The 23,338-nt window shown below is 43.6% G+C and overlaps 1 protein-coding gene across 1 annotated transcript; it reads right to left on the bottom strand.

Moving 5' to 3' along the window:
• Positions 1-3,226: 3,226 nt before the first annotated feature.
• LOC109462817 (ileal sodium/bile acid cotransporter-like) lies at positions 3,227-22,732 on the bottom strand. The gene is made up of 6 exons (XM_019759444.1): positions 22,588-22,732; positions 10,658-10,858; positions 8,575-8,774; positions 7,113-7,317; positions 5,824-5,947; positions 3,227-5,141 (listed from the first exon to the last, which is right to left on the bottom strand). The coding sequence occupies exons 2-6, from the start codon at positions 10,856-10,858 to the stop codon at positions 4,753-4,755; spliced, it is 1,119 nt and encodes a 372-aa protein (XP_019615003.1). The 5' UTR covers positions 22,588-22,732; the 3' UTR covers positions 3,227-4,752.
• Positions 22,733-23,338: the final 606 nt, after the last annotated feature.

Below are 23,338 nucleotides of genomic sequence, written 5' to 3'. Positions count from 1 at the left end.
TACCAAAAGTATGTTGCTGTAAAAATATCATAGAAGAAGATTCTTTATTGACACAACAATTGTAAAAATATCTTTAAGCACACTATTTCTGAAGGTGGCGATATTATGGACCCTGGTGATATTATGGACACGGATGTTAACAAGACGGCTGAATTTTGCATGACGACATGTATCCCCCCAGAATGCCCCCAGTTCACGATCGTGCGACAATTGCACGATGTATATGACCGGGCTCTTAGATCGTGAATCGCTCACTTACAACCTATTCCTATCCTAGCGACGACGGGGCCGACAAAACCGACATCTAATACCGTCTTTGATACGACCGAATGCCACACACCTCACGAAATAGCTAGCGTTTCAAACATAAAGTTTCAATGCCTATTGAGGTTAAGTTTTGTATCTGCGCTAATACAATAGCCTAGATGCCAGACCCCGGCACGACACAATACTCCCTTCGGCTGGGGAAAGCCACAAGCCCCGATCCCAGAAATAACTCCCAGGGTCTAATATCATCTCTCGAACAGGGTCTAACTGAGAGGAGTCCATGGTAAAATTTCCTTTAGAACATGTTAGTCCTGATGCCGAGGAGCTAGCCTGTATGTTGGCCCTGGCAACTGTCTGGCACCCAGGCTAATATTACACAGACGAACAAGCCAAACTTACCGATTTGCAGACGACAGACGCTCGGAGACCTCCTCAGTGGACGCCGCCTGCCCTCCGAGTGAGGGACGCTAGCCTGTTCGGCCTGGCTTAGCCTACGGATACATGAACCGTACCTTATTGGGTGTAGCCAGTCTATTAAGGCACAGGGTAGCCCTAGGCGTACCCTAGACAATAGCCTTCAAATTCTCATTTACGTGTACGTGCCTTCTGTGTGTTTGGGTGTGAAACTTTTGTAAGTCAAATCTCGTAATTTCTGTAAAAAAAAGAACGACATCATGTGATCAAAAACGCTCACAACGATCTTTGTTTGAACCTTCTGCAATATTGTCTAAGAAGTTTGATGAGTTAACCTTCAGTTTTTAAAAGACGGCGTTAGTTTTAAAAGAAAAAGGACTGAGTTCACAGACGAAGGGACTGTACGGGACCTGCACAGACGATGTGATTTGTGATAAAATCGTCTGAGCCATAATTCCTCATATCACATCTTATATCAGTTTACTTAGCTGAGCCTTATCAGTGTTAGTGACTAAACCATTTAGAATCGCTTCTTTTGTGACATTAACAAGCTGCTAACTCTGTATCACGAATTTTTGTCATTTTTCCTGTCACTCTCCATGATTTATTGTAAAACACGAAACTTGCACTTTCACTGATATTTTCCACTTTAGTTTGCTGACAAAAAAGTGTCGCCTAAGGGAAGGGAGCAGTCATGGGGCTTTAAGCGACTGATAGAGAGATAACTGACAACCAAAACCCTTTGTCTGGTGATGTAAAACCGGTCTTAACTACTACTCTACCTCCTGTTGTCGTCGTAATTGCTCTGATCTCCTACTGTTTCGCACACGTCTGTTATTAAAAATGTTCACACAGTTAAGAAGCCGTCGGTGGGTATCGTTGAAATTTTGTAGATCTATTGAGGTGTTGTTAAAGAAAGTTGCTGTGTGTTTGGCGGGACTTCAAAGTTGTACTGTGATGAGTTAGTTGGTGACATGTGAAGGACAAATAGATCTATCAATCAATCCTGTCGTGTCACTGAAGTCAAAGATAGGACGAAGATACGAGTGTTCGTGGTCTGTGTCAAAGTATGACAGGTTGTGTGTGTTTGTGGATGTGTATCAAGCTGTCTACGCGTGTATGTGCGTATGTGGTGTGTGTGTGTGTGCGTGTACCTGCGTGTGTATGTGTGTGCGCAAGCGTGTGTACTAGTACGTCGTTGCTTAAGTGTGAACGTGTGTTTGTGCGTGTGTACGTGTGCGGGACGTGTGTCCATGTGTATTTGTGTGTACGCGTGTGCATAACTTGTGTCTGTCACGGTGTGTGGACGTACGTGTGTGTGGCCGGTTTTCCTACCAAGGAGGTTAACCTCCTTGTTCCTACTAACCGTGATAGTGAACAACGACAACAAAACGATAAATAGAAGAATATAGAATACTTTATTTCCCGTCATGCCTATCGTGTCAGCATTACCACCCTGATGTTTCTTCAAAATTGCCTGTTTCAAGCTTACAACTCATCATCATCATCATCATCATTGTACCTAATCGTGCCTGCGATTCCCACACTCAAACTACACCAGAGAATGGAACTTCCGACATGCACTGCGCCAACCGACAGGAAGGTCAAAGGTCACAACAGTTAAAAGGCCAAAGGTTACACCAACAAAATTTGAAGGTCAACGACACAATTACAGTTGTTACACCAAGGTCATCAACGGTCAAAGGTCACAATACTCCCGAGGACAAATTCACGGGGACGCAAAATAAAGGTCAAAGGTCATTATAACTTTAGAATAGAAGGTCAGAAATTTGATGATAGATTTTTCCACAGCCAAAGAGATGTGGAGAAATGTATCAAAATATAAAGCCTGCCGCAAAGGTTGATAGTTCGAACTGTTCAACATATTTTTAACAACGTCAAAATGTCTGCTTCGGGGAAAAAGCACATACGCAGGAATTTGTTTCTTTCCTTATGAAGAGAATTTGGTTGTTAAGAAATAACATCACTTGATATTTTTCATTTAGTATTGCAGCTGTTACAACAATATCAAAGCATTACAGACACTAGTATCTCAGGCATGTTGACGGAGTATCGTGATTTAAAGACGACGGGGCAACGTGACAGGCGATTCAGCATGAAGACTTTGTTACAGTTAGTTAGTGAGTTATTGGTCTGCAGTCGATTCGAATTTCACCTGGTGGTTTGAAGAACAGTGACGTAACTTAGATATATAGTACATATTGTACCTTTCTTTTGACTCGCAATCTAAATATAGTATAGATTGTGAGTCAAAATAAAGGTACAAACGCACACGTACGAAACACACCCGACAATTTGTGCTACTATACCTGCCGTATAACTGACAAAGACTGGAAAACAATCTACGTTTCTTGATAAAATTATTTGATTAACTACATTATCAAGGTCAATCTAATAACCCATTTCACCATCAAACATCTGCCCCATTGCTAACAGAAAAAGGTGGGAGACATTGTAGGCTAAACTAATACCGTATCACTACTGTTACAATCATAAACAACTAAAGACATACAAGTTACAACCGATTAGACTCCATAATATGTTTAAACGTTTAGGGAAAAAATTATTAATCTCAAATATTCAGTTAAGCTCCATCTATTTACAATAACTTTCACAGAGTGCACAACCTCCCCCTTTCTGCATAAAATATAGGAAATCAATTTTGTGAATAACAGGTTCAACCCTTGATAATGGTAGTATTTGGTAATGTATATATATATATATTCTCATGTATTATGTTACAGACGAGGTGTTTGGTACCTTATTTACCTTGGCATGACATATTGCTTTAATTGGCAACCGTTATACTAAATACATATCAAGATGTTGGTTACTATGTTACATTCGCAACGACGATCTATCAACTACGTCTCTTGAGAGAGACTGAGGTACGTACAGTATACACCATTCCTTACCATAAACAAAAAAGTACCCAAAAATATTCCTTTGGCATATATGTGCCCACGGGGTAGATTCTATTTACATCTGCGATCCTGTCACATCTTCATCCGACATGTACATGTAGCAATACCGTGTAAGAAAAAAAACTTGTGTTTGAACAAAAAAATGTTTCTGTATAGTGTATGACTTTATACAATGCACTTGGACTTGCGTTAGAGACTGAGGGATTTTGTTTCTAGTGGAACACATTTTATATACAGGTCTGATCATGATACATGATAGGCGAGGATCCTGGCATCTTTCACCTTCATCAGGTCAGTCACGTGGGGTTTCCCAGGTCTGTCACGTGGTCTTTAAGGTAAGTCACGTGGTTTATCAGGTCTGTCACGTGGTCTTTAAGGTCAGTCACGTGGTCTGTAAGGTCAGTCACGTGGTCTTGAAGGTCAGTCACGTGGTCTGTATGGTCAGTCACGTGGTCTTTAAGGTCTGTCACGTGGTCTTTAATGTCAGTCACGTGGTTTGTCATGTCTGTCACGTGGTCTGTATGGTCAGTCACGTGATCTGTAAGGTCACGTGTAAGATATGAGTAACTATAGTTTGTAGTACTGATGCAGTTTTGAAGACCTACCAAAATGCACCAAAGCTGGGACCATGGTAAAAGTGGGTTCTATGGTTCTATCTGTACCGTTATCTAAGCTGTGTAAATTTTCTTTGGAATATAATAATATATGATCGTCCCTCGGTCAAGAACATTTCATTTGTGCCTGGCTAATTTATAGCGGTGATGGCATTGAGTCTCCCGTTCCAGAATCAGTCATCTCACTACATAAAGATTAGCCTAGGTGACATCCTATCTGTATACTCGCTGTGTATGGGAAACCAGGTATACAAATAGGATGGCACCCAGGCTGCATGAAGATGAGATTCGCACGATTAAAAACAGGAAGCGTTACTTGTAAGTTGTAGATGCGAAGTGCCTTGGATTCCATGGTCACGCAATGGTCATCTTAATCTTTTTTGGAATTATAAAAATGGTGTGAGGGAGGCCTTCGCGCAAGAGAGAAGGCCTATGTGGTTATGAAATATCCGTTGATGTTAACAAGATTATGATAGATCTAGATAAATCTATGGCTTATATTTACTCCAGTTCTATGACCTGTTCTTGTGAACTTCGTCATCAATCTCCATAGCAACGATGTTTGCGACTCCGTTCTTTTCCAAGTTTCCGGTGTTTTCCGGATTGTCGGCGAACTTGTCCCCGGCTCCGGTTTCCGGATTCTTGTTCTGTCCCGTCGCCACGAGCCAGAGCCGGAATATTCCGGTGACGGCCAAGCCGAGCACCACCAGGAAGGGCGCGTACAGCATGGGGAAGACGAGCAGCTCGGAGAGGAACTGCTTCTTCTTGGCGAAGGTGAGCTGGATGATGGCGACGGCGAGCGTGACGTGCTGCACGCCCGTCTCCAGGGCGATGGCGCGGCGCCGCGGGTGGCTCAGCCGGAGGAAGGGCGCGCTAGAGACGCCGTAGCCCAGCACGCCACCTGCGGAAAAAAATACATAAACACACGTGATGAGCACTCATATATAGCCCACTCGATTGCAACACTTTATCAAAGACTTGTGCTAGCCCTTATTGTTTGAGAAATTAAGATATGTTAGGTTTTATTCGACATTAGGTCTTATTCAACACATTTATTTCATTGTTTGTTATTTTCTTTATGTAGTTTGCCATACATTGTACTTTGTGCAATTGTCGTGCAATAGAGTTATTTTTCTTCTTTTATATACTCTCCAAGCAGAGGCTTTGGCTTATTTTTGGCGTGTTTTAGGCATTTTTATTGGGCTTTCTTTTTTTGTACAAAGCCCAACTCTCTCCTTGGGGAGTAAATTTCTGTAACTCTCTTCTTTACCCCTAGCCTGGGTAACATCCTTTTTATATACTTTAGCTCCCATACTCTGCATTTTAGGGAGCGCGCATGGGAGCCCCGGTATACAAACAGGATGGCGCCCAGGCTATTAGTACCTTATCTCTACCCTAGTAACAAACAAACAAACAAACATTATGTAATCATTTTGTGGTTAATTTTACCTGTAAGACTAATGCTCGATGTACTTTCGGTGCACTCTTGACATTATGCCATGTATTGCTGTGCGTTGTATTGAGTTATACTTAATAAAGATCTGTAAAAAAAAATAACAAAACAAACAAGCAGGATGACTGACCGACGATGGGCAGCAGTAGCGCGCCCACCCAGACGTTCCACGAGACCTTGAACATTGCCGGGTTGATGACGACACTCAGCACGAACGTCGTGGTGATACCCAGCAGGCCGATCACGCTGCCGATCTGGGGAAGGAAGACATTCAGCTATGTACATGGCTGCGTTCAGTACACGAATTTCCCCACTCCACCCAGGTGTGAATGGGTACATAACTTCGGTTGGGGAAAGCCGTATTCAGGTCACCTTGTGGCGCCGAATGACAGCCGCAAAGACCCTTGCGACAGTTCCACAAAAATGTGGAACAAATATGTATCATGTGTATTATTATGTGTATTATTACCATTTTTATCATCCGATTGTAAACCCTGCATCAATTCAGCACTATAAGGCTGCAATTGCACGGGTGATGTTAGGCCAATAAACCATTTGTTACGATTTTATTCTGATGTTGCGTTCTTTACAAGAATCTATGTACAATGTATTGTATCTATACTGGGCTTGATCTTGCCTCTTCGTACTGCTGTCCATTCTTTCTTCTTTATTTCAGGCTTACAAACTCATAAAAACAATACACAATAAAACAACACAGACTTAACTCTATACACATAAAGGACATATGCACAATCACACATATAACCTAGCTGCATAATAACTCATTACGTCTCTTTTTCTTAGTGTTTAAATGAGTAGTGAGAAATAATAACCTTCTGGAATTGGTATATAATCATTTGCAACCTTTTCCTAGCCTCAGCTCCGTAGCAGGCTTATAGAACTGTGGGTTTGGTGTCTTCAGCTGTTTTCTGATTAGCCCAGTTCTAAAAAAACGAGGGTAATTCAACCAGGCCGGCTATGTTTTTTTTGTTTTTTTATCCCAACATGTAATCACCAGACGTGGTGACGACACACTCAAGTTTTTTCAACTTATATTAATGCCGCCACCAACACAGGGGACAAATACATGACAGGACATTACTCATTTACACCTGAGCGAAGTGAGGAAAGTCGTGTAAAGTGCTTTTCCCAAGGGCACAAGATCGGTGGCATGTCAGGACTCGAACCCGGGACTCGAAGTTCCGAGTCGCGCACTCTGCCGCTACGCCACACGACCCCACCACCCCCCGCTATGTTGTCTATATGCAATCAGAAAATAGCACATAAAAGCTCCCAAAGACCATGAAGACCCCCAAAACCCCCAGTTCTTGGCATGCTATGGAGGCTACCTTTTCCCAAAATGACAATGCCGCTCAGAGCTTAAAAATGCAGGCTACGAATAAAACGTGTTGGCCTCACCATAACTATGACTTTGGCGAGTTTCTCGAACCAGTACTTGATCAGCATGCCGACGGTGACGGGGATGAGGATCATGGCCAGCGTGACGACGATCTCCTTGTACGGCACAACAGCGACATCTTGCGTCCAGCTGCGGGAGTACAGCCACAGGTTCAGCGGCATCATGCCCATGGCCAGCACCGTGGAGACTGTCGTCATCGTTACGCTGTGGTGATACAAGAAAAAGAGACCAGTTATTACCTCCGGGGAAGGAGACATCCTTCCGCGAGGAGGTTTTACTATTGTTCGAAACATTTCTGTCAGCAGCTGTTTCTCGCGATCGGCTGGACGGATTGGTCTGTTGTTCGGTGTACGTATTGCTATTGGGCTGCAGATGATGCAGAACGTTTTTGTTTAATTGTATATGTGTTTATGGGCGTCGAAATAAAAGGTTTTTAGTGCTCCGGACACCCCCGCATGCTGAAAATGGAATTTACCATGTTGTTAAGGAATGGGGAGGTTTCAGTTTTGGGTCTTACCATTTAAAAGGGGTCAAACAGAGGGGTGTCTGCTTCCGATATGTATTTTGAAATATTATCGCAGTTGTATCTCGCGTTGGGGTAGACTGGACTCGGTGTATGTTCTTCTAATGGGCTGTAGATGGTGCAGGTTTTTTTGTTTTTATTGTATATGTGTTTTGGGGCGTAAAAATCTGAAAATGGTCGCGCGCGGCGCTGGGCTGGCTGCCAGCGCAACTTCCGGGTGGGCCAATGGGTCAGGGGTCAACGCCCTCTTGCGCAATCTTGGATGTTTTCGGCGTATAGTACGACTTCTTAACTTACAAATACCGTGGTATACTGTCTCAGACGTTCTCGACATGCATTTTTACCGTGGGTACATGGTATGGGCTGCAGATGAAAATGTTGACCAGTCCTGTATTAACACAACCAGGAACGCTAAATCTAACACATAAAATTCAACACCATCAACTATACAGAACAAACAACATGGAAAAATATACAATAAAAAGCCCGGAGGTATAAAATCTCAGATTTTACTTGTTTTGATTTAATAGAGACCAACTATTGTAATTAGAGATATTTCGAAGAAAAATATTTCATGACCAGTTATTATGATTAGAGACATGCTGAAATAAAACGTTTACACATTGACTTCGCAATCCTCTTTAACCAAGGAGTTACTTGCAATGAGATCGGTTATTTTGATTTAAAAGAGACCAGCTATTGTGATTAGGAACCAAGAAAAGGAGAACAGTTACTGTGATCAGAGACAAAGAAAAAGAGATCAGTTATTGTGATAAGAAACGATAACAGACATACTGAGATTGACAGAAATAAAAAGTTTACAACTTTTTTACACATTGACTTCGCCATCGTCTTTAACCAACTAACATGGCGGACGCCCAATGACGTCGCGATCACGTGACTGTAAAGAGCTAATAGAAGAAGAGCATACTACGTACCTTAGCGCCACGTCACCACGGTTCCAGAACGTCAGCAGGTTGGAGGTGGTTCCCCCGGGACAGCAGGACACCACAAGAGCGCCCATAGCGGTCATGGAGGAGTACTGCAGCGCGTGGGCGAGTCCAAACCCGACGAGGGGGAGCACGATGAACTGGCACAGGAAGCCGATCGCGACCCCCACGAAGAAACGGCGATCAATCTGGCAGGAAAAAGACGTTACTAACGTTACGTCGATGAAGGTTAGACATCCAGATAATACAATACGCCAAAAAGCAGTTACTCAAGCAACTGGATATGATTTTGGAAGCGGCCGCCGCGCCGCGTGCCTGCGAAGCTGGTGTGTTGCGCCGAAGGCCGGTTATATCGGCTGCATAGATACAGATACATCTGACAGTTTTCAAGTTGCTTGAGTAACTGCATTTCTTTGGCGTATCTTATTACCTTGGGTGTCTTCTTCACCGTATCATCTTAAATGATAACAACGACTTAGAAGTACTTGGCATATCGTATTACCTGGATGTCTAACCTTCATCGACGTTAGAAGTACTTGGTTTATGTATTCAATATTAATATCAATACGTAATCACACGAAAAAATCACACACACACAATAACATTTCATATGAAATACTAATAATAAATATGGAAAAAATATGCTTCGAATTCACTGTACTAGTAGTTTTAGTTCACGGACAGAGTACAGATTTGTTCAAGTGTAAATGACACGTGTGTACAGATGTCAAGGTTCCAAATGCACTTCTGTGTGAAGTTAAAAAGGCAAAGCGTTTGGTTGGTTTGTTCTCTACAAGCTACACCGCTAGCACATATGGTAATGACACAAGAATCACGACTTAGACAGAAACAAGAACACGACTCGAGTACTTTCATGTCTGAAAACATAAAGGGTTAATCCAGTGGTGACCCGGCTGGGTTGAAAATTCAAATGGACGCTGGTATTTCAGTTCTAACGTAGACAGAGTGCGTTCGCACATGTTTAATGCCAACGTCAGGGTAACAAGCATTGTTCAATACACACACACGTCGTTTGCAGGTGTTTCAGGGTTTCTCTGAGTTACTTTTCAAACGCCAGCTGCTTATTCTCTGCACAAGGTTCCGCGGCAGCTTCTGATAGCGTTGTCAAAACAACACAGACTTTTGTGCAATCTATCCCATATAGCCTCTACCAGGCACCGCGGATCGCTGGAAAAAAAAGTAGAAATTGGCCAAAATAAAGGGAATAACATACCAGGGGAGTTAGCCGGCCAGAAAGGGTACATTTTGCTGGCCAGCTAACTTACCTGGTATAGTATTCCATTTATTTTGGCCAATTTCTACCATTTTTCCAGCGATCCGCGGTGTCTGGTAGAGACAATCTATCCCAAACAACTTCTAACACTTCAGCTGAAGAGGCTGCTCACGTAGCGGTCGTCTGGGAAAGGAGACAAGGAGGTACCGTTTTGCGTACCTTGAGACGTCTGTAGCGACCTTTGCGTACCTTTGCGTACAACAAGGGTCAAGGCTGCCGATAATTGCGGCCTTGTCTGCGTACGTATACGTCCCACGCAGAACTTTCTAACCTGTCTAACCCCCATGCATAGCCAAATCGGAGCCCGGCAAATGCCTACCTTTGTCTGAAGTTTAAGCTTGCTTCATCCACAGATAAAAGATTTCTGCGTGGGCACGTAAACGTCTGAATCGTCCAGAATTTGATAGTTAGTTTTCTTTCTGTATACAGTTTTTTGCGATACTAGTATCCTCTGCAACAAGCAAACGATGCAACGGTGCAACGGTGACCAAACATCCAACGAAAACCGTGAAAAATCAGGCGCAGTACGTTCTGCCGACGTGCTGGCTATGACGGGGTACATGTATCATGTGTATCATTTCGTTAATCTCCAAGCAGATCTTTAGGTGGAAAGACAGTATCCATTGGCCAGAGGAGTGTCCATTAGCCTTCGGTTAGGAAATGGATACAGGATGGCCAATGGATACAGGATGGCCAATGGATACAGGATGGCCAATGGATACGGTCTTTTGCCACCCAACCGAAATATCTGCTTGGAGATTATCATTTCGTACACACCTGTGAGGGCTGCTTGAGTACCCGGATGAGTTCCCTCAGCTTGAGCGTGCAGCCCATCGCCAGCATGATGGCCGTTACCACGGCAACGTTGAACCAGTTGAAGGCCTCGATCAGCTGGGGGTTGGGCGGGACCATTCGGGGTCCCGGCGGGGGTGTCGCCCCGCTCACGTTCCCCTCGGCCGTCGTGTTTTGTGTCATCATCTGTTAAACGGCAGACACAAAAATCCAAACATTACTTATAAAATCTACATGTATATATAACTCTATATACTACATGTAACATTATTGGTAACATTATTCATATCATCTTTGAAAAATCAGGACCCAAAAATCTTTTACTGAATCCGTGGCCTTCTTCATCAGGACGACTGACCAATTGCATTTCCCACGTGACCAATGGTCATGTGATACATCCATAAAAGGGGTCAGTCATCCTGACGAAGGTCGTCTCCACCAGGCTCTTTTGCAGGTTGAATGAAAAAGGAATGTAATTGGCCGGGGAGTTAGCCGGCTATAGAGGGTTCAAAATCCGTGCAGGCAAATCGGACCCTCTATGGCCGGCTACCCCATGGCCAGTTAGATTTCTTTTTAGGCCAATTTTTGCTATTTATTCAGCCTGCAAAAGAGTCTGGTGGAGGGTAGTGCAGACAGACAGATATGAATGTGGTCCATACGCTTTAGCTAAAAAAAATCATCGCAATCAGACATCATGTAGCGTGGTGACGTACGGAATTACATTAAACACGATACACCTGTCTTCTCTCTGACGTCCTCTCACCCACGCCTGTCACTCACGCACAGCTCTAACACCGAGGAACAAAAGGTTGTGTTATGTATAGATGCTTCTCACCAACGTAAACATATTTACGAAAGGTCGTGAGCGCCAGGCATATTGTAGACAAGTAGCTAACATGCCCTCAAGTACCACAGGCCTAGCCTCTACCAGGCACCGCGGACCGCTGGAAAAATAGTAGAAATCGGCCGAAATAAAGGAATAATATACTAGTACCAGGGGAGGTAGCCGGCCGTGGGTCGCGAATTGGATCTTCTCTGGTCAGCTACCTCCCGTGTATATTATTTCTTTATTTCGGCCGATTTCTACTATTTTTCCAGCAATCCGCGGTGCCTGGTAGAGGCTACCACAGGCCCATTTTAGACTGGGAACGGTGCATGATACCGTTCCAAAACGCTTTGAAACGCTTCACCACCGGAAACTGTTCGTCTTCAGTCACACGAGCGGGTTAACAACCGAGAAATTGAGGTTTTCAAAATCTCGGTTTTCGCCAGAACTATCGTAGGGTGGAACTCACTGCCGCTAAGTACAGTTGGGGCATCATCACAGAGATAGCTTCAAACAACCTTCACAGTTAGATGTGCAAAGGTTAGGTATAGGAAGGGCGATTATACCGGCTGTACAGGTACAGCTAAGAAGGTGAACAATCGACGCCAACCTACTACACATCTATTTGCAGTACATCCAAGAGATCCTGGCAGACTGCAATGGTAGTTTCAGTTCACTCTAGCCTCTACCAGGCTTCGAGGGGCGGCTGGAGAGAGAGAGTGGAAATCGGCCAAGTAGAGAAATAACATGTCAGAGGAGTTAGTTCGCGGTGAGAGAACAGTTTGTGCGGCAAATTGCTCTCTCACCGCGCGGACTAACTCCTCTGACATGTTATTTCTCTATTTGGCCGATTTCCACTCTCTCCAGCCGCCTCCCGAAGCCTGGTAGAGGCTACTTATCAAGACCTACCCACCTACCAAATTTCATGACAATGCATATTACTAGTAAGCTTCTTGAGGTATGCTGTCCACAGACAGACAGACAGACAGACAGACAGACAGACAAACAGACAGACAAACGGACAGACGGACAAACGCTACTGGAAACATAACCTTCTTGGCGAAGGTCATGAGTGTTACAAAAGTGAATACTGGCTGTGTGACTGTCTGCGTTCGTGAGAACGAATATCTTAGTGAGAAACTGTAGTCCCGTACCCGTGTATCCAAGCAGAGGTTTGGGGGTATTTTTAGCGTGTTTTTAAGCTTTTTTATCGGGGTTTCTCTTTTGCACTGAATTTTTGGGGGGTTTGGTGGGAAAAAATTCAGTGCAAAAGAGAAACCACGATAAAAAAAGCCTAAAAACACGCTAAAAATACCCCCCAAACCCAAACCTCTGCTTGGAGAGTATATCCTGGGGGGAAACGTGAGCTCGCACAGCCGACTGAGCGCGAAGGCGCAAGTCCCCGGCCAGGGTTGGACAAGTTTTCAAAAATCCACTTGCCGTATCGGGCAAGTACCTGGTCATTTCCACTTACCCGAACCAACTTTTCACTTGCCCAAAATATGACGCATTTCTATACATTTTACTAGCAGGAAGGAAACTATTTTATTATAATAGAGTTTATAATGTTGGATGCTTTATTTATCAAAATTGTTTGAAACTTGGTCGAAATACGGTAGGGGCTATACCTTGCATCCAAAAAATATACTTGCCCAATTGGGCAAGTCCAGGGGGATATTTACTTGCCCGAACAGTACTTTTACTTGCCCTGGGCAAGTGGGCAATGGGACTTGTCCAACCCTGCCGACTCTGTTTGACAGGTGAGTACGGTACATTTGTCAGCCTGAGGCACTCGTCATTATCCTGTGAATCACTAGTCCGCCTGGCTCTGTTGTTTTCAACAAAGATTTAAAGCCTCTGTATCTTGGACCTTGGCTTTACATTAGCAAGCTTCTATCTCTGCAACAACGTAGTTTACGAGGAAACTGTGTCAGCTAGCTTAAATCTCACTAACCTCTCTTGTTAGAAAAGCACACCCAAAAGTCTTCTGTATTATAGACTTGGCATTGCATTTGGCACACTTTCTATCCTGAAACCTGAGTTGAACCTGTTTGTATTGTGTTCAAAACATGTTTACGTCCCCTATCATAGACCACAGCCTTGCATTGTCACGCTTCTATCTCTACAACACAGTTTTACAAGGAAACTGTGTCAGATAGCTTAAATATCACTAACCTGGCTGTATTGTTTTCAAACCATGTCTTCTGTACCATAGGCCTGACATTACATTGGCAAGCATTTATTTCTAAGACAATTACGTAGTTTTTGAAAGCTGTCAGCTGGCTTTAAAACCTCGGTTGAACGTAGTTGTACTGTTTTCAAAACATGTTTACGTTTTCTGTATCATAGACCATGGCATTGCATTGTCACGCTACTATCTCTACAACAACGTAATTAGTTTACAAGGAAACTGTGTCAGGTACCTTACATATCACTAACATCTATTGTTAAAAACACACACACACACGTGCAAGTCTTCTGTATTATAGACTTGGCATTACATTGGCACACTTCTATCTGTACAAAACGTAGTCTACAGGGAAGCTGTCAGCTGGCTTAAAACCTCGGTTAAACCTCTGTTTAAGTATTAGAGATAGACACTGGCATGACATTGGCACGTTTCTATCTCTATAACAACATAGTTTACAAGAACGTTGTCAGCTGGTTTAAAACCTTGAAACCCTCAAGTAAGCTGCCTTCCCCGTGTTTCATGTTCTCGGTTACAAGACTGCCAGGCAACACATACAAATACGCGGATAGTTTATAGCCGGCCCACTCTCCCGTTCCCTCGGTTAGGCCATGTTGATTTAATTATATGGATGACATCCACGCGCGCGCATGAATTTTCGGCCGTTTCCAAAAAAAAAAAAGTTTTCAACCATACTGTAAATCGTACAAAACAGTTGCAAAATGAGCAAAAATATACCATAAATTACAAAAAAAATTAATAAAAACTATACCAATGTCGTAGAATGCCAAAATCAAACGAAAAAAGACGAAATTGTAAAGAAATGAACTTGAAGACTAGATTATTCGCCAAACCATATTCTGTGCCATTTGCTCAACCCTCATGACCACGTAGATTTCATAATGAAAAGAACTTTTTTTTTGCAAAACTTTTTTTATTCGCACGCGCGCATCAGTTTTGGGGTTCCCGGAGGATGTCATCCATATAATCAAATCAACATGGCCTTATCTCCGCGCCAGTCCTTGTACTTGCACTTGTGGCAGACAGCTGTTTTCTCGCAGTGTCGGCTGTACAGGTGGACATGAGGCATGTCGGAGCGCTAGCCAGGCCCCCGCCGCGCGGAGATATGCCAACCTTCGCGTGCAGAGCCTCCATAGCATGCTAAAATACTGGGGGTTTTGGGGGGTCTTCAGTGGCCTCTACCAGGCTTGTGGAAGCGGCTGGAAAGAGTAGAAATCGGCCAAAATAGAGAGATAAGCATGCCAAGGGAGTTTGTCCGTTGAGAGAACAGTGGGGCGGCGAACTGTTATCTCAACGGACAAACTCCCTTCAGGATCTTTGGGATCTTTTATGTGCTATTTTCTGATTGCATATAGACAAAACATAGCCAGCCTGGTTGAATTACCCCCGTTTTTTTGCTGGGCTAATCAGAAAACAGCCGAAGACCACCAAACCTCCAGTTCTATAAGCCTGCTACGGAGGCTTCGCGTGCAGAGCTCGCGCTCAGGGCGTGAATGGGAAATGTGCAGGGAGCGCTCTTAGCTCTGCCGTCTGAGGCCTTCATACATGACCTACATTTCGGGCCAGAGAAATGCATGGGGGATCACAAGAGTTAGGGCTCACGAATTGTCTTCGTGGGCCATGCTGACTAAGCTGAACTACAAATAAGCACATATATGTATACACACACACACACTCATGCACACACAGACGCACACACACACACACACACACACACACACTCATGCACGCACATACACACACACACATACATGCACACGCGCGCGCACACACACACACACACACACACACACACACACACACACACACACACACACACACACACACACACACACGCACGCACGCACGCACGCACGCACGCGCGCGCGCGCGCGCGTACACAAATGTTACAGTGAATGGCGTAACAAATTCAACCGTGCTACACGAGACAAACCTACAGCGATCTTCCAACCTCAAGACGACACGCACTCGAGCCGTATGTATACATACAACATGTACACTACACAGTACACTTAAGCTTGACCTTGGTGGACAAACTTACGCCGGTCGGTGTGCCGAAGTGTCAGCGTCTACAGCAGCAGCGGCCTGGTCTCGGGGTGTCTTCGGGGTCCGAGCTCGTACCTGCCGGCTTGCACGGGTGTCGTCCCCGCTGTCAGAGCACCCTGTGCGACAAGATTGTCAACTAGAAGGTCATAGGAGACCAGATTTATGGTATCAGCACTTATTCTTCGAAGGGGTGGGCGGGGCTTCAATTATCTCAGCCAATTAGAAGACAGAAGGGTCAGAATGTCAGCGCCTTATTTGGGTGTTGCGTAATAATTAGTGAAGCGCACTTGAGCTGGACGGACGCCAGAGTGACGGCAAGGGGTCGTCCGAGGACACGCAGGTAGAATTGCAGGTTAACATGTTTTAGAACGTGAGATTCCTGAGATAGGAAGGGTTATGTAAGGTGAGGCCAAGTGAAGCGAGGACTTCGCCCCAAAATAGGTTCCGCAATATACTAGCTGCAGCCTCCATCAGTTAGAGAGCGTTCAAGGCGCTATATTACTGGTAGTTGTCGTGCAGTGCAGCTGCCAATCATCTCACAGCCACACTATCCTGTCATTACAGCCCGGTTACGCCGAAACATTCCGGTCCAAATGGCGAAATAATAAAGAATTGTGGACCTGGAAGGAATAGTGATTTCGTTACTCCAAGGCTGTACCGTAAATGTTCCGTAATGCGGATAGTGTGGAACCTCTTAGCAGCCTAGGGTAGACATGCGATTACTTGCAAAGGAACCGTTTATCTTCGGGGTATTTCTGACCACTCCATATAACTGTCACAACTGAACCGTTTGAATCGACCAGCGTAAAACACGCATCAATGTGCCCCATAATTCACAATCTCCAAGCAGATCTTTCGGTTGGGTGGCAAAAGACAGTATTCATTGGCCATTCTGTATCCATTGGCCGTCCTGTATCCATTGGCCGTCCTGTAACCATTGGCCGTCCTGTATCCATTAGCCAATGGATACTGTCTTGCCACCGAAAGATCTGCTTGGAGATTACATAATTCACTCTAGATGTTTGCTACTACAAACAATTACTCAACATGAACTAAATCAATGAAGTAGAGTATGTAGATTTTACAGTAGTAGTAAACGCTAACAGAAAAAAATTCTTTGACAAATTCCTGATGTAGCTTATCTGTGAATACCGGAATTCTTGGCAAGGCGACATTGTTGCTGATTGTACATATTATACGTGTGCGATACCATGATATATACTTGTAGGTCACAAGTGTCACTAACCACACACGTTAACCTCACCATGTGGAAATTTTCCAAGAAGTTTCCCGTAAATTTGGCATCAGATAACTTAACACTGTGTTAAACTAGAAAGGTAACATTTGCGAAGCATTTTGCATAATGTTTACCTTCGCATATGGTCTGCTCTGTTAATTCTTTCTCAAACACATTCATATAATATTACAGGGTGACAGGAGTCTATATCCCTCCTGCTATAAAATTGCAACATGATGTAACCCAACACCAGTTACCATGGTGACAGACGTCTGGTTCCGGTCATTGACCTTATTTGTTTGGGCAAGAAGAAGAAACAGAGCAAAACAATATGTTTTCCTTCTGCAAAGGTATCGAAGTAAACGCATGTTTGTTTTTATTTATCATTTTTATCTGGCTAAAACGTACGGTTACATACATGTTTCATTATTTTTCATTTATATTTAAACAAAGGCAACGAAGTACATGCATGTTTAATAATTTTCTATCTATTATTGATCTATTTGGCTGAAACGTACAGCCGAGGTCGTTCAACTCGCCTGTATGCGGCTAATATAAAGGGAGAACCTTTGGGCAATACTTCTCTTGGCTTCGGTTTAGTTTTGGCGTGTTTTTGGCGTTTTGATCGAGTTTTTTGTTGTACTGGTATCTTTATGTCGCGACCCGGTAACTGCCTGGCAAATGGGCTCTGCCTGGACAATTTGATATTGTCTTTGCAGCCAACAAAAATCTGCTTGGTGATTAAATTTAGGGCAATACAGGTGTAGGACATGCTTAAAAATACAAAGTTGATTCATCGTCACAAGCCTAAGCGTCCGAAGCTGGTGTGTTACGCCGAAGGGCGGTTATACCGGCTATATACAGATACAGAAGCTGGTGTGTTACGCCGAAGGGCGGTTGTACTGGCTATACAGATACAGAAGCTGGTGTGTTACGCCGAAGGGCGGTTGTACTGGCTATACAGACACAGAAGCTGGTGTGTTACGCCGAAGGGCGGTTATACAGTCTATACAGATACAGAAGCTGGTGTGTTACGCCGAAGGGCGGTTATACAGGCTATACAGATACAGAAGCTGGTGTGTTACGCCGAAGGGAGGTTGTACCGGCTATACAGATACAGAAGCTGGTGTGTTACGCCGAAGGGAGGTTATACCGGTTATACAGATACAGATACAATTCAATATAAAGATATATACACAATTCACATGGTTTAAGTTTCCTCAAATACGATAGTTTCTAAAGTCAAGTTGTGTTTTATATGAGTAAGCACATGGCATGCCAAAGACTGTATATATGTACGTTTACGAACCATGAAAAGTCTGAGCTTTCAGCTATGTTAGTCTCAAAGTCACACATACAGTCTTGGCTTGCATGAGACTTTAAGAGTGTCTAACTATCGCCATGTGATGTTATGTCCACTACTGATAAAGCTGTATTGTAATTCAAATTCCAGCCACTTCCGACAGGATAAGATAGTGTAGTGTTGTGTTTCCGTGCAAAGATTTGGCGATGGGCTGGGATGGCCGTGCGGTCAGTGACCTATTCCTGGCACCTGATGTAAGATCCAAGCAGGGGTTTGGGTTTGGGGTTATTTGTAGCGTGTCTTTAGGCTTTTTTATCGGGGTTTCTCTTTTGCACTGGAATAAAATTCAGTGTAGAAGAGAAACCCTGACAAAAAAGCCTAAAAACACGCTACAAATAACCCCAAACCTCTACTTGGAGAGTAGTTGGGATAACCTTCCAGTCAGTGACCTATGCTGGCACCTGATGCAAGATCGTGAAGACTAGTCCATTGTTCTCTGGGTTGTCCTTGGGGTACAGGACAGGTGTAGCATTGCACGGGGGACAGGTGAAACATATGCCTCATGATCTTTACCTGTCATGTCTATGTTCTAGACAAACAGCTCTTCTTGAGTATACACGAATTCGATGTTATTGTCCAAAACTCTCACAAGACCAAGAACTTGAAATACACTCACCCCATGGGGGACCGCTATCTACGTTTTAAGCAGAAATTTAAGCGAAATACTTGGAAAAACGCAGCGTGCATTTCCGACGGCCGTGAGGATCTGGCATGCTCTGCAAACTTACAAAGCCTTGGAATTGCAAACAAGAATTTTAAGGAGGCTGCAACTTGACTGGTGGTCTAGTCAACGCTGATTCTTTATCTGCGTTTCAAGAAAAATCAAGCGAAGTACTTGGAATAGATGTGAGTCCAATTCCCAGTGGTCACGACCGTTGGACAAATCCTTGATTTAAATTGCGAGCAAGAGTATTTTGGGATTGTAGCTTACTGGTGGTCTAGTTAAGACTGATCCCTGTCTACTTTTTCAGAGAAATGGAATTGAATACTTGGAAAATACGTGCGTTCATAGAGCGTTGGCATCTTTTGCAAATTGACAAAACCTTGGCATCATGTTTGGGGGACAACACAGGAGCCCCCTGAGGAATAAACACTGATTTCTAAGAAACTGTCATCTTTCCAGATTTTGCAGAAGGTTTTCTTTTTCTTTTGTAGATCACCCTCGTCGTCTACAGTTTACGGCACCCAACTGAATGTACTCTCTGGTGGACCAACTCCCCTGCTGGCATGTTATCTCTCTATTTGGCCAATTTCTACTCTTTGCAGCCGCCTCCCGAAGCCTGGTAGAGGCTACCGTGGTCAACAGATAGTATATATCGCTTTAGGCACTCTTAGTATAAAAGCTGACCTTGCTTAGAGGAAACAATGGTCTGACAGGTGAATAATAGGTGACTCTTGGGCACCATTATCATTTGTCAGGCATGCGCCTTGTCTTTAAGTAGCCACAAGAGCCCCCAGGCGACCTCGTTTGACCCTTGACCTAGCCTGTTGTATGTCTTGTCGTGGCCCTGTTACAGTCGAACCGCAGGTCACCGTAGAACGCGTTATTCTCTAAGATACGGCGTTTGCCGGGTCACGATTTGACCCCGTTGCATGGGTGTAAACAACTGCCTATAGTGCAGCAAAAAGACCTTAGACCTACACAATGTTTACATTTTTTCATATCTACAGGATTTGCCCAGTACAACCATGTAGATAGTTCGTGCATTGCAAAATGACAGCGAGTGCTACGGCCTTCCAAACATTAGCAATTTTTGGTCAGTTTATTTGTGCTTGTCTTTTTTACTATTTAACTGGATCCCGTTAGCTAATACCACAGTGTGATAGCCCACTTCTTTACCTTTACATTGATACCAATGACCCCTGGTAAATTTTATGGCAAACGGGTTTGCCCCCAAAAAAACTGTGACGATGCGCACATCGCGGTGGTCAAATTTTAGCCCAGTTGTAAGCTACTGACACACACCATCCTGAGTTTCCGCTACATTTTGATACATTTCGCGTAATGTCATAAAATTCGTTTTTTGGTACGAGAAACTGTATGAATGTGGCTACCACATGCAATATAATAAGTAATATGATAACATTCAAGTATATACAAAAAGAGGAATTTAATACAAGGTTCTGACCATTCAAAAATCGTCAAATTTGAAGTCAATCGGTTTCGAACTCCTGCGTTCGATTCATGGAACCAAGGCAGCGCGTTCCATTTTTCGCGCCGCCAACAATGTTGCAACTTTCAACCCCTGTTTGCGAAAGTTCGCAAAAAGAAGGAATCAAGTTTTGTAATCACAAACAGACTTTCTGAAACCCATTCCAAGTCAGACTTATATCATGAAGACGCTAGAGAAAGTGGGATTCATGTGCAACTATACCAATGTCAGTACATATGCCCGATGTTTGCATATTTACAGTAACAGGTCATAGTGTCCGATTTCTCCTTAAAAAATTAGGTCGTGAAAAATCAACCTGTTGTTGTATTTGTTCATGTCCAAATTCCTTCTCTTCCTTTTTCATCCGTAAAGTGGGTATCGTTTTGAAGCTTACTATTTCGTCGTTATTCTTTCACTTTCATTTTTGTTCTATGTAACTTTTAACGGAACATTTTAAAGGCAAATAAACTGTAAAGAAATTACACTTTTTCTCAAGGTCGAGCTGCAATACACATTGTGCAACTTCAAAACTAAGTACACAGGTGTCAAGCCAACATAACTACATTTCAGCCACATCTTACATTACAGGTGTATTGGTTAGAACTAGTTGCAAAAGTTTGCGATTCGAACAAAAATCGTTGAGAATTCGACTGAATGAGCCCAACTTACTATCGGTTACTATATTGTAACAACTACAGGATCCCAAAAGAAACAACACACGATAGATGGGGGAGGGTCTATACTTTATAAAACAATACACCAAATCGACGATGAAATATGGCAAACGGGTTTGCCCCCAAAAAAACTAAAGGGTACCTATCTCGAGTGGAATGATCTCCATCATGCACGGTCAACTTTGAAACCTCGTTTCTCCAACAAACACCACCGGTAATGTACATCTACGACCTTGAGCGTGACGCCGGCCCTTCTTACATCTCACATTAACGTATGACAAGGAAACACTTACGCAAAGCGGAGTTACAAGCGAAACAGTAAACAGTAGCAAACTCTCGCGGATTCTCGCGGATCACATTACCTTGGAAAAGAAGCGCGAGATTTAAACGAGATCTTAGAGAGAGCTGCGCAGAACTGATGCGCACAGCGGTCTGCGGTTCGACTGGTTACTTACACATTGCGTCAGCCGAACTTTTCAACTTGGTTTAAAACTTTCAACGTCTAGACTTGGAGGAATGATATGGGGAGGCGGGCCAAATCCTGTACGCTATTTGTTTTTGCATATACATGGCGATAATATCTTGTATTAGCTATGTAAATTGGCATCATAATACCGATCCAAATCTGGAATTGTAACCCTGAAAATCTACGGTTTTGTTGGTAAGATTATAAGCCTCAGGGAGACGCGACATCTAGCGTATGCCCTTGTAACTGCAGTTCATTTTCATGAGTGCAAGTTAATGTTTGGAGCTTCAAATTTCAAACAAATATGTCAAACCCAAAGAGGTATACCTTCTAGTGTGTTCTTTTCTGTCCCGTAGTCCTTAGGCATGAAAAAAACAACAACTAAATCTGCACCCCCTAATGATTTTCTTAAACATTGCAACAAGTTTTGACATACAATAATTTATCGCTGGTATGGACAGGCACGCAACAATAGCTAATACATTTGCATTCACTTTATGGATTATTAACGTTACATACTTGGCACATAAACGTGTTCAATGGCCAAAGACGTCAACATGAGGACCCAGTGCGTAACAAGTCTGAAATCTAAATTCCCCAGCGGCGAAGAAGCGTATGTACATGTTTTATGCAATCTAATCCACAGTGAACAATACATGTGCGTGATAATATACTAGCTAGTAGTCAGTGTGACGTCTGAACACTCAAGGTTACCAACCGGCCGGTCGATAGTTCAATATTTGATCTGCTTTTGAACGAGCCGAGCTATGACATATTTAGTGCATTTAGCGGAAACACCCAAAGCCATTCACATCATGCTGATCTCTATAGCCAAGGGAACAGATAATATGGTAAATAATTGATATAGATGTCCTCTATACAAGAACACTACAGCTACGCATATTATGACTTTGACATAGCTAGTGGCATCACCGTCTTACCTAGCGTCCATACATGTCATAGATGTACTGTGGATGGAATCCTGTGTAGGTTTCTCTACCATGGGATTTGCCTGTGTCTCCGATATGTTGCCCGAATAGCCATTGGCGTTAGCCTGCTGCTGCTGCGAATGTACGCATCGCTACCTTCACGCCCCACCATAAAAATAAACACGGGGGACCGTCCACGACACACTGTTTACGGGTACAACGACGCTCTGCTAACCGTTCTTAGAATCCGTACGGTTCCCTCAAAAATTCTCCGTTTAAAACCGCAGCATACGCTTGACATTTCTTTCAAAAATTCCGCTTGCGTTCGAAGAATGACACGGGTATATATAACAGTTATGTACCAAAATATTGCGCCGCCCCCCTCCCCCATTATTACAAATGGTGGAACCTGTAATACTAAACTAGGTCACATGGTGGCAGCCCGTGACCTCTGTTCTTTATGCCGGATTACATAAGAGCAGTCTGCTTACGTAACCGTCAAGGTTAGTATTCATGAGACGAACTTGGAAACAGTCCCAACTACATGTATACACATGTAACGTTATACATGTATGCGCCAAGGTGACTGCATTCATACATACGAGATCTGAAATGGGTCTGTAAAATGATAGTGTGTAGGTGGGTGGGTGGTTGGTAGCCTCATTCGCAGACTTCTTGGAATTTTCTTTGTGGAGGAGGGGGGGGGTACTACTACGTGATTTTCTAATGCACCATTAGAGCACAATAGCCCGTGTAAAGTCGC

The sequence above is a fragment of the Branchiostoma belcheri genome, unplaced genomic scaffold (genome assembly GCF_001625305.1).
Source record: "Branchiostoma belcheri isolate BF01 breed outbred unplaced genomic scaffold, Haploidv18h27 scaffold12, whole genome shotgun sequence".
NCBI classification, from domain to species: Eukaryota; Metazoa; Chordata; class Leptocardii; order Amphioxiformes; family Branchiostomatidae; genus Branchiostoma; species Branchiostoma belcheri.
The sequence above is the reverse complement of the archived record's forward strand: the minus strand, read 5'-3'. Positions and strand labels throughout refer to the sequence as shown.